This window comes from Stenella coeruleoalba (assembly GCF_951394435.1).
Source record: "Stenella coeruleoalba genome assembly, chromosome: 13".
Lineage (NCBI taxonomy): Eukaryota > Metazoa > Chordata > Mammalia > Artiodactyla > Delphinidae > Stenella > Stenella coeruleoalba.
The window spans coordinates 82,378,242-82,395,698 of NC_137159.1; the positions used below are offsets into that span (position 1 = coordinate 82,378,242).

Here is a 17,457-nt window from a genome sequence, read left to right on the forward strand (position 1 = left end):
GTAGGTAGGAAGGCTCTTTTCAGTTTGGAGGCAGGTCACCAGCCTGACGTTAGGGATATCCCCCTGTTCTGGAAGTTTCGGGAGCACGTCCGGGATCCCCTCCTGCGGTGGGCAGGGAAATGAGGCTCAGCTCTCCAGACGCCTGGCCTCAGGTGCCCCACCTGCTCAGCCGGGGTGATAACTCTTCCACAGCAGTGAAAGAAAAATGCTCACCACGCCCAGTTCAACGGAAGTACTCAAAACTCAGCAGCTGTTACGACGATCACCGCAAATCAGTATCTCGAGGTCGCTGACGCCCGCGGCTCAGCGACAGCGGCGAACCCCTCTTGCCCGTGGGAACTGTGGGGATTTTCTGGCTCCCGCTTTAACAGCAGGGTCCACGAACACAGAACGGGCCCGACAAAGCACGGCTCCCACACCACGGAATACTGTGCCAGCGACACGGTGCCTGAGGGCTGGTCCCACCCGGAGGAAACACATTCAGGGACGCTTCCCTGGTGGCCCGCCCTCGGCTGCGAGGGGACATTACATCGCACCAACACACACAACAGAGCAGCACACCACCGCTGCTACGGGAATGTCTCGGGAATCACTACACAGAAAAAGGAGGCAATCTGTAGGATATGCCATTTTGGGTTGAAATATATATACTTTTAATATAGATGAGAGGATCCACTTTAAACTTGTAAACATTGGTTACCTTTAGGGAGATTAAAGGGAGTGGCAGTTGGAGGGGAGGGGACGTGTGGGTGATGTGGGGGGGGCTTTCATCTTTCGATTTTGATTGTTTGATTTTTAAAATAAGATTTATAATTTTTTTTTTTACAATTTTTAGAACCTTTTTACTTTGAAATGATTATCGATTCACAGGAAATTGCAATGATTATCGATTCACAGGAAAGAGGTCCCATGTACCCGTCTCACCCACTGCTAACATCTCACATAACAAGAGTACAATATCGTAACCAGGAAATTGACATGGCTACGAGCCACAGATCTTGATTTTTAAAATAAGATTTATACATTTGTCTTTTTTTAAAGGAAAAAAAATCAAACAAAAAATCCTGCGTCGTCTTTATTCTTCTGATTTTACCACAAGCCAAGGAAAAACTACAGAGTTTTAGAAAAACTGCAGTGTTTAGAAACCCGCAAAACAACGAGAGGAACTAAGACTTGGGCACCCATCAGGCCCGAATTTGAATGCCAGTTCCAGCTCTGGCTGTGTGACGTGGTGTCAGCTCCTGAACCTCTCTGAGCTCAGTGCCATGGAATTACCATGAGCTGCTACAGTCCTCAGAGCAGGTCATCCAGAAAGGTGAGCCCTTTCTTCAATAGACTGAGCCCCTCAAGGGCAGGCTGGGTCTGGGTGATCTCTGCGATTCTGGGCAGAGCGGCCGGCACAAGGCGGTGCTTCGAGAACATGTCCAGAGCCAAGCACTCCCACAGTCCTGCCCCTTCTGGCATGTGGCTGGCGTGCACTTCCCACCACCGAGGGGCAGGTGCGCCAGGCAGAGCCTTGAGACCCCCTGAACCTCCCTGCACAGCACCCAGAGATGCTTCAGGTGGTGGAGACGCCAGCGGCCGCTGCCCGAGTGGTTTGGAGGGAGCAGGTCCCCGTCGAGCACCGTGGACATGTGTGCGGTAGGCATAGAAACTGTTTGCTATGTTATGCCGGTGAGATTTGGGAGCCTTTTTGGAACTACACCATGACCCAGCCCGTGGAGACGGACACAGCCAGGGGCTGGGTCCCCATCCTCGCTCCCCTTCATTAGGGAAGGCAGGTGGGCTCAGTTTCCAGCTGTTGGGAGGGTCGGGGGCCCAGCCCTGAGAGTGTCAGCACAGGGCGCCTCCCAGGTGGGGAGACCCGTTCGGACACCTAGAAGACACTGGGCGCTTTCAGAGAAGGGAGTTCCTCTGACTAGGACGTCTCTAGTTAACAGGTTTAGATCTCGCGATGCGGGGGAGAGGCCTGAGCCGTGCTAAGGGCAGCGCTCGAGTGCTCCTGGGGCGGGACAGGGTGAGGGAGACGATGCCCGCAGCCTCTGTCTGGCCGGCCTCAGAAAGCTGATTCCTGGCAGTGGAGCCAGCCCAGGGCTTCCTTGGGAAGTGATGCCAGGTATACGGCCCAACCGAGACCTGCATCCCCATCCCAGGGCAATACTTCGACACCTGCAGGTCCTGGGGGATGCCACGCCACCTCTCAGCCAGCTTCCCCATCTGAAAGCAGAGGAAGGTGACACCTACCCCATAGGGGTGACGTGGGAAGTAAAAGCCCGGCATGGCTCCAGGCACACAGGGAGCGCTTTCCAAACCAGTGCCCTCCTCTCCACCCTGCTTTCCTGCCAAAGTCACTCTTTGGGTCCCCCGGACTAGAGAGAAGCCAGGTCCTGTCCTCTACAACTGCTCTGCTCCCCCGCTCAGCTGATGCCCCGATGCACTCTGGGAACCCTCCTCACTGCCTGCGTCCCCGGGACAGCCATGCCGGCGAGCGCTGTCCCCAGTGGACGTTTGGCACAGCCCTGGCCATGCTGCCTAGCTCGGTCTGGCCTCACCAGAGCAGGGCGGGGAGCGGCCAGTCCCACAAACTACTGTGTGCTTCCAGCTTGGGGGTGGAGGTGCACAACACCCTCCTGGATGCCACACCTGGCACAGGTGCTCTGGGAGCCCCTCCTCGAAGGGCCTTCCAGAATCATTGCCCAATCGCCCCAGGAGGGGCTGGGACCTCTGATGTAAAGGGGGCCCGATGAGCTGCACCCAGATTCCAGAGCCTTCTGATCCCACCCGTGCTCCCAGAGACACAGGCCGGGCGCCAGCCCGCCAGCAGGAGATGCACAGGACTGCAAGGGGGTGGGTCCCAGCAGCACATCGCCTTCACCTGAGCCGCCCAGACACACCTGGGCGCCTCTGTCGCCCTGAGACAACAGGAAGGCTTTGTTCCCGGTCTGGGTGAGATGCTCCCCAGCCACCCAGCCACAGGAGACGTGACATATTAGGGGCTCTGTGCATCTTAGAGGGAGGGGAGGGACAGTGGCCATAAACCATCAGGCTAAACCTCAGAAGCTTCATCAGCGCCCACCCTCAGGGAGATCAACGGGAGTCAACACGCTGCAAGACACCCGCGATGTCCCCAGAGGGCTCCACCTTGGTGCTCTTATTAACGCAGCAGAAGCTGGAGGCCCCCCGCTCATCGAGACAGTGCAATCATGGGGGCAGCACCCACCGGCCTCCCCACTGTCACCAGGGGTGGGACCCCGGGAGATGCCTCCCAGGAGTCAGGGCTCTTAAGCCAAACTCTCCACGGAAGCAGATGGTTTTTGTTAAGTGAACAACGGCCGTCGGGGTCGGGAGAGTCAGGGTGGGACTGACTTCTCCATCAGCACCTTTCAAAGGGGAGCGCAGTGAACAGGCGCCAGGGTCTGGGGTCAGAACACCAGGGGCTCAGAGCACCCGTCGAGGGCAGTGTCCTGTAAGACGAAGCCACCCTGCCCAGTGGCAGATTTGGAAGAGGTGTAGGGAGGACAGGTGGTCACCAAGCCGTTTCCAGGGCTGCCCTGAAACCCAAAGGTGTCTGACCTTGCCCAGCGCACGGAAGGCCACAGCTCAGGGCCCAGTCAGGGCTGGCGGGAGCCAGACGCAAAGGGACCCCACCCAGGGCCACTGGGCAGGGCGAGGACCCACCCAGCCTCCCGCCTCCGGAAAGTCCCTCCTCGCTTCGCTAGGGTGCAAACGCCGTGTAGCTTCACCCCAGATGGTCAGTGACGCCGGTCACAGCAGTGTGACGTCCCCCAAGAGAAGGCCCTTCCCTTACCTTTGCCAGAGTGTCTGCTATGCTCACCAGCGGCTGCTTCGCAGGATACTTGGCCATGTCCCATTCGAAGTGGGTCACAAAGGACGTTAAGTCCGCTGGAAGAACACAAACACATTGCACCGGACGGTGGACTCCCCGCCTCTCCTGAGACGCAGGCAGGCCAAGCAGCCCCGCTGAGACCGAGGAAGCGATGAGAGAAACGGAAGGACAGACCCAGGGCGCCCTCCCCCTCCGGGAGAGCAGACGCTCCCCACGGGAGCAGAGGGCCAGGCCAAGCATCAGCCAGGACCACGGGTAGCCCCACCCTCAGGATGCTGTAGAGGTGCGCTCCTGCGCCCAAGCTCCAACTCAGACGCTGCCCCAGAGCCCCGCGCGTGGGAGGCCCTGCTCTCCCAGGGGGTGGCCACGAAGTCGGAGATGTTCTGCGGCACCAGATGAATCCCCTGCCTTTTCCAGTCGGTTCGACCACACTCCCAGCTGAGTTGTCAGTTCGAGGTACCCCAAAGGTACCCCAGAGAGCCCCAAGCCAACCCCCAAGACCCCACAGCCACCATGGGTGCCACCTGCCCAGCAGATGACCATCTCCCTGCCAGCGCTAGACATGGGCCAGGTCCTCACACGCGTCTATTTCAACAAAGGCATTTTCAACATTAGCGAAATACTGGAGTTAGTGAAGGTGGTTTTTACCACCTGGTACAGATGTACATTTGTCAGGGTATGTTCTTTATATAAAAGTGCATAGTGAGTGGAACGAATCAGTGTTTTTTCAAATTTTCTTTTCTCTCTTACCTTCTCCGAAAGCAAGCCTAAACCTGTGTGCTCAGGGTGTCTGTGATGGTCTCTAACCGGCCGCGGGTGCAAGAAGGGGCTGGGAAGTCAGGCAGCGGCGCCTGGGGGCCCTGGGGCGTGTTAGTAACCAAACCTCTTTGCACCTCAGCCTCCTGACCTGAGAAGTGGGTGCGCGAAGGGGTGTCCGCACACCTCCCGAGGGCCCTCTCTCCTCAGGTGAGCTCTAGGCACATTGAAAGGATGCGACCCGGGGGCCAGCTGCAGGCTACACCCCGGTCCATTACCCCTTCAGTGTAGGATGCGCTACGGGGGCCCCCAGAATTCCATGAACCCCAGCAAGATGGGCCTTGCTAACCTGGGTTCTCACCCCAGGTTATGTGGGCGCCGGCCCTTCACGCAGGTAAAAAGGGACTGGTCACCGCTCCCTCAACATTCAGTCACCGCGACTGAAGGCCAGCTCACTACTGTGCTGGGGACAGCAGACCGTAGACCCCTCGCCTTCAAGGTGCTCCCTGTTTGCTCGGGACATGAGTCAAACACGACACCACAGTGAGCAGTGTACACACGGCTGGCAGGGGCTGAGGCAGGAGGGGGAGAGCCCACACCTGCCTCCTGTCCTGGGGGGCACTCCAAGGGCTTCGTGGGAACCCCGTATTCACGCAGGGACGGAATGGGACAGAGTTTGCCACGTGGCCGGTGAAGGAGGACTGGTGAGCGTCACACGGGGGGCGTGAGGACTCCCTGGGTCACGCTGATGGAGCGGGGCGTCTGGATGGAGGGGGAACAAGAAGGCCAGGCAGGGTCAGGAAAGTCACATCTGCACCTTCTCCTGTGGCGATACAGACACCAGGCCCACCTCCTGAGCCCCTCGCACATGCCAGGAGTGGGACACGCGTCACTCCAACCTCAACAGCACTGCGGAAAGGTCACCAAGAGGTCAGGACATAGCCAGGGGGAGGACATTGGTGCTCTGAGGAGCCTTCTCTGGGGCTGTGAGGGAGACAGAAGGGAAAGCTAAGAGGGGCCCATGCCCGGGGAGTAGACAGACGCAGGCGGCCAACAACGGCACGCAGGGACAATTACCCCTGGGGCACGAAGGAGGCTCAGGGTACACCTGGGTTTCCAAGTTGGGTGACTAGGTGAAAGGAGGGGATGCTCACTCGGCCAGGCAGCAGGGAGGCGGCAGCCTGGGATGGAGCAGAGGCGAGCGGAGACGGGCTCCGCTTGGGACGAGCTAAGTCGGATATTCGGGTCAGTTAAGTTCCCGCACGGCAGATGGAAATGAAGTGGGGCTTGGAGGAGGGAAGTGGGCTGTGGGAGGGAGGTCAGCAGGATGACGACGCAGGTGGTGACCATTCCAGTAGCTGACGCTGGCTGGTGCTTTACTGTGGCCGGGACGCATGAGTTACTTCAGTTCATTTACCCTTCAACCCTGTTCAATATTATTATTATCTCCATTTCAGAGATGAGGAAACTCTGGCACAGAGTAAGTCGTGTAACGTCCACCAGAAAAGGAGACAAGGAACGTGGAGGCCAGGGAGGACCACACCCCTTCCCCGCCCCGGCCTCAGGCAGGAGCGGCCACCCTCTGGGGGGACAGGGAAGCTGCCGTTGTCGGCACCTCCGCAAGAACCACACTCCGATACCTCTGGTCTCCTGACTTAGAGGGTCCTTCAGATTCCAACGGTGTTGGGATTGACAAGAGGGCCTCTGAGGCACCAAGGGTGGGGCCCTGACCCAAGTGGACTAGTGCCCTTATGAGGAGAAACCAAAGAGCCCCCACGCCCCCCGTGCTCCCACCAAGCAAGGGCCGTGTGAACATACAGGGAAGGGAGCAGGTTCTCACCAGGAACCACATCCGCCATCACCTTGATCTTGAATTTCCAGCCTCCAGAGCTGTGAGACATAAACATCTGTGGATTAAGCCTCTGGTCTGCAGTATTTTGATACGGCAGCCCGAGCTAATGCAGACTTTGGTATTAATTTGGTTATTAACATGGATTTGGAGATTGCTACACTAGGGCAGGGAAATGACTGTGTAGGAAGGATCCAGGCCTCGGAGGAGCTGCATTGAGGTCTGCATGATGGCAGGGGCGCAGTCAGAGGCAGAACTGACGGTCGCAAAGGACTCCTCGTGTGCCAGCAGTCACCCGATCCTGCTACTGGACCCTACTGTGGGCCAGGCCCTGGGCAAGCACGACGGTCACACACCTCCCATGCGGTCACATGCTGCCCGGTGGGAGCCATCGCCCACCACACAGGCCAGGGAACAGCCCGCCCCAGGCAGGTGCCAGGCAGGTATGTGCTCTAGAGACTCCTGCCTCTGCCCACCCCAGACCCCTGGGCACACACCACCCAAGCTAAGCCACCGCCGACTCCTCACTCTCTCTCTCACTGCTGCTCTTGTCCTAAACATCAGGCTGGAGACCAACTCCTGCAAGCCTGCCCGGCCCTCCCTCCCCCTGCTGGCCTGAGCCCCGGGATGCCTGCCTCATCACTAATGACGCTGCACGATCACCCTTGCTTCCCTTGCTCTTTCAGCCTCCTTGAGGGCAGGTGATCATCTCTGTGTCCCCAGAGCCTGTGACAGTGCCCAGCAGGGAGCAAGCGCTTCGTATGAGAATCTGCCTATTAGCCCTGATTGTTGTACTAACACTATCCAGGTTGCTTAGAAGAGGTGCATTTCAGACAAGGTCTCGTGTCCATGCATTTTCACAAACTCCAGGCTTTTACGGCGCTCAAACCAAAGAGAACGCGTCCCTCTTTTCTACTAGAATGCCTGTGACTCCTTTAGGACTCAGCCCCCCTCCTCGTGGAGGCTCCTAAGTACTGGGTTTCCATCACAGCACGTCAGGCACTGTGGGTCTGGTCCCCAGGCCGCGAGCTCCTGGAGGACAGTCATCGCTGGATGCCCGGCACCCAGCACACTGCCTGGTACTCGACGGCCAGGCCCGCGTGTCTGATGAGTGAGACAAGGAGACAGTGAAGGTCTCCCGACAGAAGCCTCCAGAAACCTCTGGTTCGTGACTGTGAGTTCTTCACCTCCTCTTCCAGGTGGAAAGCACCAGCTCCAGACACTGCCCCCTCCCCGCAGCCCCAGCTCCAGACACTGCCCCCTCCCCGCAGCCCCAGCTCCAAACACTGCCCCCTCCCCGCAGCCCCAGCTCACGCATCCAAGGGCCTTGTCCCCTCTGCCTGAGGACGCCCTCAGCCTTAGAAAGCGGCAGCCCTGGGCCCTCCTGTGCTGCCAGGACCGCAGCCTCCGCTCCGCCTGCCCCGGAAATGACAGGCTCCCGTCCCCTCCCCTCTCCCCAGCTGAAGTCCGGAAGCCTGGTCTCGAGGGAGCAGTATGGGCCTTGGATCAAGGGCCTGTGAGGTCAGACCACGGCCCGGGCAGGCTCACTTTGAATCAAAACACGCTGTACACAGGCGGCTGCCCTTGAGCAACAATGATGTCATCTAAGAACCAAAACAAGGCCTTCCCGGCAGCGGCAGAAAGAAGGACCTGTGACCACACAGGCGGCGGTCTGCTGCCTGGGCAGCCAGACGGGCCTTCAGATGGTTCTGACTCTGCGCGCTCAGCCTCTGCTGCAATCATTCCACGCTCCAAGTACAGCGAGAGGCAGAGAACCAACAAAAACAAAGGGTGCCCGGGCAGAGCAAAGAGCCGTAAAGAGATTAAGTCCATTGACAGGTGAGAAAACCAAGACCCAGGGAGGTGACCTGCCAAGGTCACAAAGGACCAAGCCTGACTGGCCCAAGGCCAGTACTGCTGGCCCTCCAGCAAACACAGCCCAGAAGACTTGGGTGTACCCTCAGGGACATCAGATTAAAATCCCACCTGCTGGGGGCAACACTGAGTTTCTCCAGTGAATTCTCTCAATCACTAGTTCCCTGGGTGCTCTGCAGAAGAAAAATACTTCCCCATCCAGATAATATCAGGAAAGCCTGAGACAAGCTGTCTCAAAGGTCTCTTGACTGCAGTACTTTTCAGAGTCTTTACTACACGTGCATGAGCAATGTTCAGCAGCCGGCCATGAGCTCTGCCCTAGCGTCCTTGACCTTTGTTTGCACAGGGCTGGGGTACGGGACCAGCTGGAAGTTGTGGGCACCCAACTCCCAGGCGGCCTAGAGATAATGCAACACATACGAACAAATGAAGCTGAATTCCCACCTCCTGAGAGGAGAAGCAGCGGCTCTTAGAGTCGTGCCATTTGGACTGGGAATGGATACGATGTAACAATAACATCTAATTTTAATTGACGTGGATTTTGAATAGAATGTAAGCATTTTGATCATTATCGTAATGTGAGCTCAAATCCTAGAATCCTCAGGACCAGGTTTTTATGTAGAAAAGTAGCTCTAGGCCCTAAGTCGCGCTTCAGTCTAGGGCCCTATGAGTTACCTGCTGGGAAGTAAGACCAGTTCATCAATTGAACAAAATAATTTTTTTTGATTAGCCTCGGCAAGAAATCTCAGTGTAACTATCAGATTGCATTTGGGAAGGCATTTTGGTGACTTCTAATCTGTAAAGATTTGTATTTGTCCTAAGAGGATCTGCTGGCTTCAATTCCACCAGTCTGAGCAGGCTGGAGAAAAACCAAAGCAAATGACACCTTCGAACAGGGAAACCAGAAATGGCCTGTTTAAGCACAGGGACTCTCCCAGGAGGGGCCTGAGAGAAGAGGGCTCCCTGTATGAGCCAGCCCCCAAGAACAGGCAGGAGGACGCTAGGGACAGCCATCACGGCAAGAAGCGAACCGCAAGCCAAAAGATGCCCAAGTTGATCTTGAACTCCAGGGTCAAGGCATTCACCACGCCAGGAGGCATGCAGTGCTGCATGCCTTGCCTCCCTCGAGGGAAGGGAGATGCAAGGAAGAGCGGGGAGGGAAAAAACAGTTGCTATCTGTGTTATATGGATATCGTGACCACGCTACGAGATTGTCACTTGAGAAATCCATCGTCACCTGATCACTGTATCCCTACAACCAGACTGAGATTCCACCTTCCGGGGGACATGCAGGTGGCACACTGAGCACACACACAACAAACAACGCACAACCTACTCTTTAAACATTTCATTTTCTCCTTCAAACCTGCAACGTAATAAGGTGGAGTTATTAGACTGCATTAACATACAAAACTAAGTTCAGATTTGGGAGTACGAACATTTCCATGTATCAGTTAAAACAAGCAAAGAAAAAGCTTTCGAGTGTTCCCAGGAGGGAATTCCCTGGCGGTTCAGTGGTTAGGACTCCACGCTTCCACTGCAGGGGGCACGAGTTCAATCTCTGGTCAGGGAGTTAAGACCCCACATGCCACACGGCGGCCACAAAAAAGAAATGTTCGCCGAAGGGAAAAGACTTTAATTTATATGTAATAAATGATATAAATAAATATTAAATATAGAATATATGTTCTCATTTTCAGTATACTTATGCATAGAGTCATAGGTCTAATTATCTCTACAGATGCTGAAACACCTAATTCTAAGGTTTCCAAAGCCTCAAAGCTTTTGTCTTGCACGTTTTAAGTGCACTCAAATTGTTTGTACACTAATTCATGGACCAAAACATCCTTGGAATCTAAAGATTTATCCTGTTTGCATAGGGGAGACAGAACGCCAAAGGCAAACATGCTACCCAAAGTGTTTTTGGTCCATCTCTCCTCCGCCTACTGGGCACAACTAAAGAATTCAGTCTGAGGCATTCCCAGCAATGGAGGCATTTTTCAGCCTCCTTTGGGGAAAGGGATAAATCGGTTGGAGGGTGGGGACGGAATACTCCATGCGGGATAAAGTGGGGGCTGATAGACAAGGTGGGTGAGCCAACCAACCATTAAACCTCATTGAACCCATTTTCATTTCAAATTTCACTGAGGAGTTCAGCTACAGGTAAGAAATGCCAGATGCTTTAGAAATGAGACAGCAGGATTAGAAGCTTGTAAAGGGGCACGTCTTCCAAACAGCGGTGCCGATGTGTCAGTCTAGAGCCTCCGTGGTACCTGCATCATTTCAGCCACTACTGTGTGGTCACATCTGAGGCCACTGATGGACCAGAATGGGCTGGGAAAGCACCGTCATAAACGGTGGAACCTACCTCCATTGGCCAGGAGGTTCTCCTGGACCTTCCCCTTTGCATCCTCCATCACTTCCACCACACTCTGGGCCATTCTCTTTATGAGGCTTTGGGGAAAGAACAAAAAGCCAGTTAGAGCAGGGAACTGCCCTCAGAATACTCTCACACTCTGCTGGCAGGAAAAGGACCAGAGTCACCCTTTGGGAGAACAACCCAGCAACATGCATGAAGAGACGTAAAATGCTAACCAGTATTTAAACCAGTGTTTCCACTTCTGGGAAACTATCTTGAGGAAACAGGACAAACAGAAAAAGCTTTCTGAATAGAAAGATGTTCTTCGCAGTAACGTTGCTGACAGCAAAAAACTGGGAGCCACTGGAAGGTCTGACAATAGCGGATTGTTTAAGTGAAGGACGGTATACCCAGCTGAGGGCTTATTAGCAGCCACTGAAAATAGGTTTACAAGGGATTTCTAATACCGTGGAGCAAGGCGTGCATTTTAATGTTACCTGGAAAGAAAACAAGATACAGACTTATACAGACAGTACGGCTGCAGCTATGTGAAAACGCTCTTCCTACTCTACATATTTTCTATTCCAATGCAGTATTGCTTTTATAATTAGAAAATTAAAACTTTCTAAGTCCTCAGAAAACATACTGAAGGCTCCAGAAAGTACGAGAAAGGAAAGGAAAGTATGAGACTTGGAGGCAGAAGGGCTCAAGTTCACTGTGGCTCTGCGAAAGGTATGACTCTGGCCAAATTTATTTAATCTCTCTGAGCCTCAGTTCTCTTCTCTGTAAAATGGGATGATACCCATTTTGCGGGATTGTTATAAACATTAATAGAACTAATCAGGCAGGAGTGTCTGGTGGCAAAGAGTGTCCACTCCTGGAGGCCCATCAGTTAGAAGTCCAGCTGGCAGCAGGCCAACCAGGATCAAAGTCTAAAAGCTCTGATGATCTACATCTTTGCCTCAGGCCCTCTCTACTCATTCTCCTGGCTCCCAGGAGGGAGCAGGTGTTTGCAGGCAGGAGGATGAGGTCACTGAATTCCAAATGGAGAACACGGTTTTCTGCTGATGCAGACACTGGCCATGTGGCCACTCAGAGTGGAGCCCAAGGGCCTAGGGCCCGACACAGAAAACTGAGGCAGAGGGCACTGAAAGGCCCCAGATTAAAGAAAGAGAGGGAGAGAGGGAAAGACGGAGAGAGGGAAGGAAAAAATGACAGAGTAGGCAGGGAGAGCAACTTGTTTTCGCATCTAACTTATGTATGTTTGTGACCATAAACTGAAAAATACAAGTATAAAGTAATTAACAAAAAATGAGGGGGTTTTCCTGGTGGTGCAGTGGTTGGGAATCTGCCTGCCAATGCAGGGGCACAGGTTCGAGCCCTGGTCCAGGAAGATCCCACATGCCGCGGAGCAACTGAGCCCATGCACCACAACTACTGAGTCCATGCGCTACAACTACTGAGCCTGTGCTCTAGAGCCTGCGAGCCACAACTACCGAGCCCACGTGCCACAACTACTGAAGCCCGCGTGCCTAGAGCCCATGCTCCGCAACAAGAGAAGTCACCGCAATGAGAAGCCCGAGCACTGCAATGAACAGTAGCCCCCGCTCGCCGCAACTAGAGAAAGCCCGCGCACAGCAACAAAGACCCAATGCAGCCAAGAATAAATATAATTAATTATTTAATTAATTTTTTAAAAAAATGAACAACCACACTCTCCCACCCAAAAGGAAACACGTGCTTTGAATTCTGGCATACTTCCAAATACTTAACACTTCCACAGTTTATATTAAGTTGAGGTCCTCTTTTGTTTACCAAGTCCTCTATCACTGTTATCGAATCATCACAAAAATTCTCGAATTTTTGCGATGATTATCATCCCATTTTACAGATGGGAGACTGTGGCCCAGAGGAGTAATTTGCCTCCCAACTACCCAGTTTGTCTGTGGACCCCAAGGCTCTAGGCCACCTGGGCTCAAATCTCCACAAATGTGTTGGCATTTCTGAGGATAGCAGTTCTGCATCTTACTAATGACAACGGGGCAAGTTACCTAGCTAATCTCATTCTGTTTCCTTGGCAAAATGCGGGTGATGTTCCTCATCTCACAGAGTTTGGTGCAATGCATGTCAAGAACCAGGCCCCCGGGAGCTTGTGGTAGGTACCTTCAGATGAGCTCTCGGCAGCCTGATGGAGGCGTCTGGGCTCTCTGCCCTCTGGCTCCCCAGTAGATTCGATAGGAGACGGTGAGGGCAGGGGTAGGGGGTACAAATCTGGTTCCCTCCCAGTTCCAGTAACCTATCTCCCCTCATCTCCTATAGCCTAGGGGTGTGGCAACCCCTCTGTGTCTACCTGGGTTCCTGTACCATTGCTTGTGCTTCTCAACAGCCCTCACACAACTACACGCTCCTTTATGAATAGACCTTTCTCAAATCATCCTAATTGGAGCATGTCTTCTGTTATTTGTTAGAACCCTGACCCTATAAATTCATTCGCTCATTCACTCATTCATTTAGCAAATTCCAGACATTAATCAACTGTGTGCCAAGCACTGATTAGAGCGCTGTGAACCTAGATGCTATGCACAGAGCAGCCCCTGCTCTCAGAGAGCTTCTTTCTAATGCTGTCAAGCGCTCCTCTTTATCATTATTATAGCGACACATGCAGGTTGCTGTCTCTTATTACCATAACCTCTGTCACATTTTGAGTAATTTCTTTACATGAAGGAAGTAGTAACTGCAGCCCTAATGGCAATGCCTGAAGCACAGCAGCTGTTCAGGAAATGTTTGCTGAATGAATAAACGAATGTCATAGCACCTAAATAACACACATGCTTCCTTCCTAATCGACCTAAAAGCAGAACTCCCTCGTCATTCTGTTAATGACTCTTTGCTGTTCCCAATTCTAGCCTCCAAGAAATGTTTAACTATAACACGCATGGAGGCGCACCTGCCCCTAGGTGTGTACACCACCACGGAACATCTCAGAATAGCACGGTCTGACGAAGCTTAATTGCTGGAAAACTTGCTTGTCGCACGTAACAAAAATTCCCTGACTTACTGTGATCATTAACTACAGTCATCCGTGAATTGTGGTATGACAAAATCAGAACATTTTTCTCATTGAAAGGAATCTAAGAGTCTAGATGCTGTTTTAAATTTACTTTTCTCACTTTACAGTTCATTGTGAAAACCTTTACACGTCACGGTAGAGCTTCCTCATTCCTTTCATTGACTGCATAGCATTTCGTTGCAAGGTTGTATCATAACTAATTCTCCCGATTGAACATTTGGGCTGTTTACGTTTTGAATGATTTTGCAGCAAAACATATATTTTGCCCATTTGTGCAGGCACATATGTAGGATAAATTGCAGAGGAGTAAACTACTGGAATACAGGGTGTGAGCACTTGCAGTTCTAACAGATAAGGCCAAATTATCCGCCAAGTATACAGAGCCAATGTACCCTCCCACCAACAGTGGGTGAGACTGCTTGCCTCCTAAAGTGATGGATTACGGATCTTTTTAATCCCTGCCAATCTAAGAGCTGAAAAGTTCTATCTCACTGGTGCTCCGACTTGCATCTGTTTGATCATCGATGAGGCTGGACATCTTTTGATAGGTTTATTAGACTCTACCGATGGCTGTCTTCTTCTGGTAATAGAGTGTTCACATCTTTCACTGGTTTCTCGTCTTTTTTTTTTTAAAAAAAACATCGATTTGTAAGGGCTCTTAGGTGTTTTGGGGACTCAATTCTTGAGACGCTCTTTTGAGCTAGGTAACATCCCCACTCTGAAGATGAAAAAATTAAGACTTAAAGAGCTAAAAGTCCCCCTACAGTGAGTTGTAAGTGTCAGAGCAGAAGTTGAGCCCAGAGCTACACGACTCCAAAGCCATGCTCTTCAGTGCCTGTCTAAACTAAACTCTGGCTCCCTCCTCTAACACAAAAGCTTATACTAACCCACAGGGGAAGATACAGAAATCATATTTTTAATTAAAAAGGCAAATCGCAGATGATGTGCAACCTTGATTGGGGTTTGGTTACACTGAGGCACCCAACAAAATTCATCAACCTGTTCATACAAGATGTACACATTTCACTGTATGTACATTTTACCTTATAAAAAAAATGTTTTGATGGCCGACAGGCACATGAAAACATGCTCAATATCACTAATTATTTGAAAATTGCAAATCAAAACTACAATGAGGTATCACCTCACACTGGTCAGAATGACCATCATGAAAAAGTCTACAAATAATAAATGCTGGAGAGGGTGTGGAGAAAAAGGAACCCTCCTACACTGTTGGTGGGAATGTAAATTGATATAGCCACTGTGCAGAACAGTATGGAGGTTCCTTAAAAAACTAAAAATAGTGTTACCATATGATCTAGCAATCCCACTCCTGGGCATATATCCAGAGAAAACTCTAGTTAGAAAAGATACATTCACCCCAGTGTTCATAGCAGCACTGTGTATAATAGCCAAAACATGGAAACAAACCCAAATGTCCATCGACAGATGAGTGAATAAAGAAGACGTGGTACATATATACAATGGAATATTACTCAGCCATGAAAAAGAATGAAATAATGCCTTTTGCAGCAACATGGATGGACCTAGAGATTATCATATTAAGTGAAGTAAGTCAGAGAGAGAAAGACTTATATGTGAAATCTAAAAAAATGATACAAATGAACTTATTTACAAAACAGAAACCGACTCTCAGACATAGAAAATGAACTTACGGTTACCAAAGGGGACAACGGGGCGGGGGGGAGATAAATTAGGAATTTGGGATTAATATACACTTACTACTATACATAAAATAGATAAACAACATGGACCTACTGTAAAACACAGGGAACTATATTCAATATCTTATTGAATAACTTATAATCACCATTACATTAACCTATAATGGAAAAGAATCTGAAAAAGAATATACATATATGTATATATATAAAACTGAATCACTTTGCTGTACACCTGAAACTAACACAACATTGTAAAATAACATTCAATTTTTAAAAACTGGTAAAACAAAGAAAAGAAAAAATTTTTTTTTACAAGATACTATCTTTGTTTTTTTTTGGCCACACAGCATGTGGGATCTTAGTTTCCCTACCAGGGATCGAACCTGTGCCCCCTGCATTGGAAGTGCAGAGTCTTAACCACTGGACCGCCAGGGAAGTCCAACAGATACCATCTTTTTTTTTTTTTTTTTTTTCTTGTGGTACGCGGGCCTCTCACTGCTGTGGCCTCTCCCGTTGCGGAGCACAGGCTCCAGACGCGCAGGCTCAGCAGCCATGGCCCACGGGCCCAGCCGCCCCGCGGCATGCGGGATCCTCCCGGACCGGGTCATGAACCTGTGTCCCCTGCATCGGCAGGCGGACTCTCAACCACTGTGCCACCAGGGAAGCCCTATAATCCCACTTTAAAAAATTATATGTCAGTATACACCTAAACGAGAATCCTGAAAGAAAAGACACCAAACTGTTAACACTGGTTACCTTTGTGGGTACAAGAACAGCACTTTTCCCTTTCTATGTACTTCTGTAATGTCATGCTTGAATTAAGACATAATGTTACTTTTGTAAGTAGAAAACAAAAGAAACGAAATAAATAATAATATAATAATTAAATAAATAATAATGAATAAAAATAAATATACATAGCAGCATTATTTACAAGAGCCAAAAGATTGAAGCAATCCAAGTGCCCGTTGGTGGATGAATCGATAAACAAAATGTGGTATTACCCATATAGTGGAATAATCATGCAGCCTTAAAAAGGAAAGAAATTCTGCTGCCTGATACAACATGGATGAACCTTGAGGTCATTATGTTAAGTGAAATAAAAAAAGAAACACTGTATAATTACACTTAAATGAGGTACCTAGAGTCAAATTCATAGAAACCTTAAGTAAAATGATGGTTTCCAGGAGCTGGGAGGAGGAGGGAATAAGGAGTTAGTGTAGTGTAAAATGGGTTAGCAGAGTTTCAGTTTTGCAAGATGAAAGAGTTCTGAAAATGAATGGCAGTGACGGTTGCACAACAATGTGAAGGTACTTAATGCCACCGAACTATTTTAAGAATGGTTAAAACGGTGATAAGTGGGAGAGAATTCCAGGACGACGGTGGAGTCAGAAGCGCCAGGAGTCTGTCTGCCCACCTAGACAACAGTGGCACTGGCAGAGTCTGTCTGCTGTTCTGTGACTGTTTTGGAGCTCTGGAGCCTATTGAAGGCTTGCAACTGTTGGGTGGAAGCTTGAACCATAAAACTGTAGTCAATCTGGGTCAGTTTCAGCTCTTAGCACAGTAGCAGCCATCCCTCCCCACCCCCAGCCATGGCAGGCAGCCCTGTGTTCCTGGAGCAGCTGATACAGTTTGCAGGAGCCAGGGTGGGCAAAGGACCCTGTCCTCCAAACAGTGGAGAATCTGCTCTGACTGCTACTTCTGATCACAGAGGCACAGACGAAGAGGTGGGCAGCCATTGCTGCCACCTCCCCACATTGTTGCAAAACCCCCTCCCTCTAGCTGTAGTGACTCCCAAGGGATTTAAAGGGCCAGTGCCCATTTTTCCTCCCTTCTTTTCTCTTTTTTTCCCATTTTTGGGAGCCGGACATTAAGACTAGGACATTCAAAAACAACTGTGCACATGGGGGAAATCAGAAAATGGCTGTGCATGTCCAGGGAAAGCCTCAGAAAAGACTTAAGGGGACTTTAAGTTTACGCCTCAGGCTGGTCCTTGGCACAGAGACAAACTACAAC

The 17,457-nt window shown here is 51.0% G+C and overlaps 1 protein-coding gene across 4 annotated transcripts in view; it reads right to left on the reverse strand.

Annotated features, from left to right (window-relative positions):
- ATP6V1C2 (ATPase H+ transporting V1 subunit C2) overlaps window positions 1-17,457 on the reverse strand; it is a 55,324-nt gene that overhangs the window by 14,352 nt on the left and 23,515 nt on the right. For 3 of the 4 annotated variants that reach the window (XM_079941290.1, XM_079941289.1, XM_079941291.1), the window contains exons 4-5: window positions 10,696-10,781; window positions 3,809-3,903 (exon numbers count right to left, since the gene is read on the reverse strand). In XM_079941290.1, the coding sequence (XP_079797416.1) occupies window positions 3,809-3,903; window positions 10,696-10,781 (181 nt within the window). The remainder of the gene's footprint in view (window positions 1-3,808; window positions 3,904-10,695; window positions 10,782-17,457) is intronic. The other variant, XM_079941292.1, reaches the window with a different exon arrangement.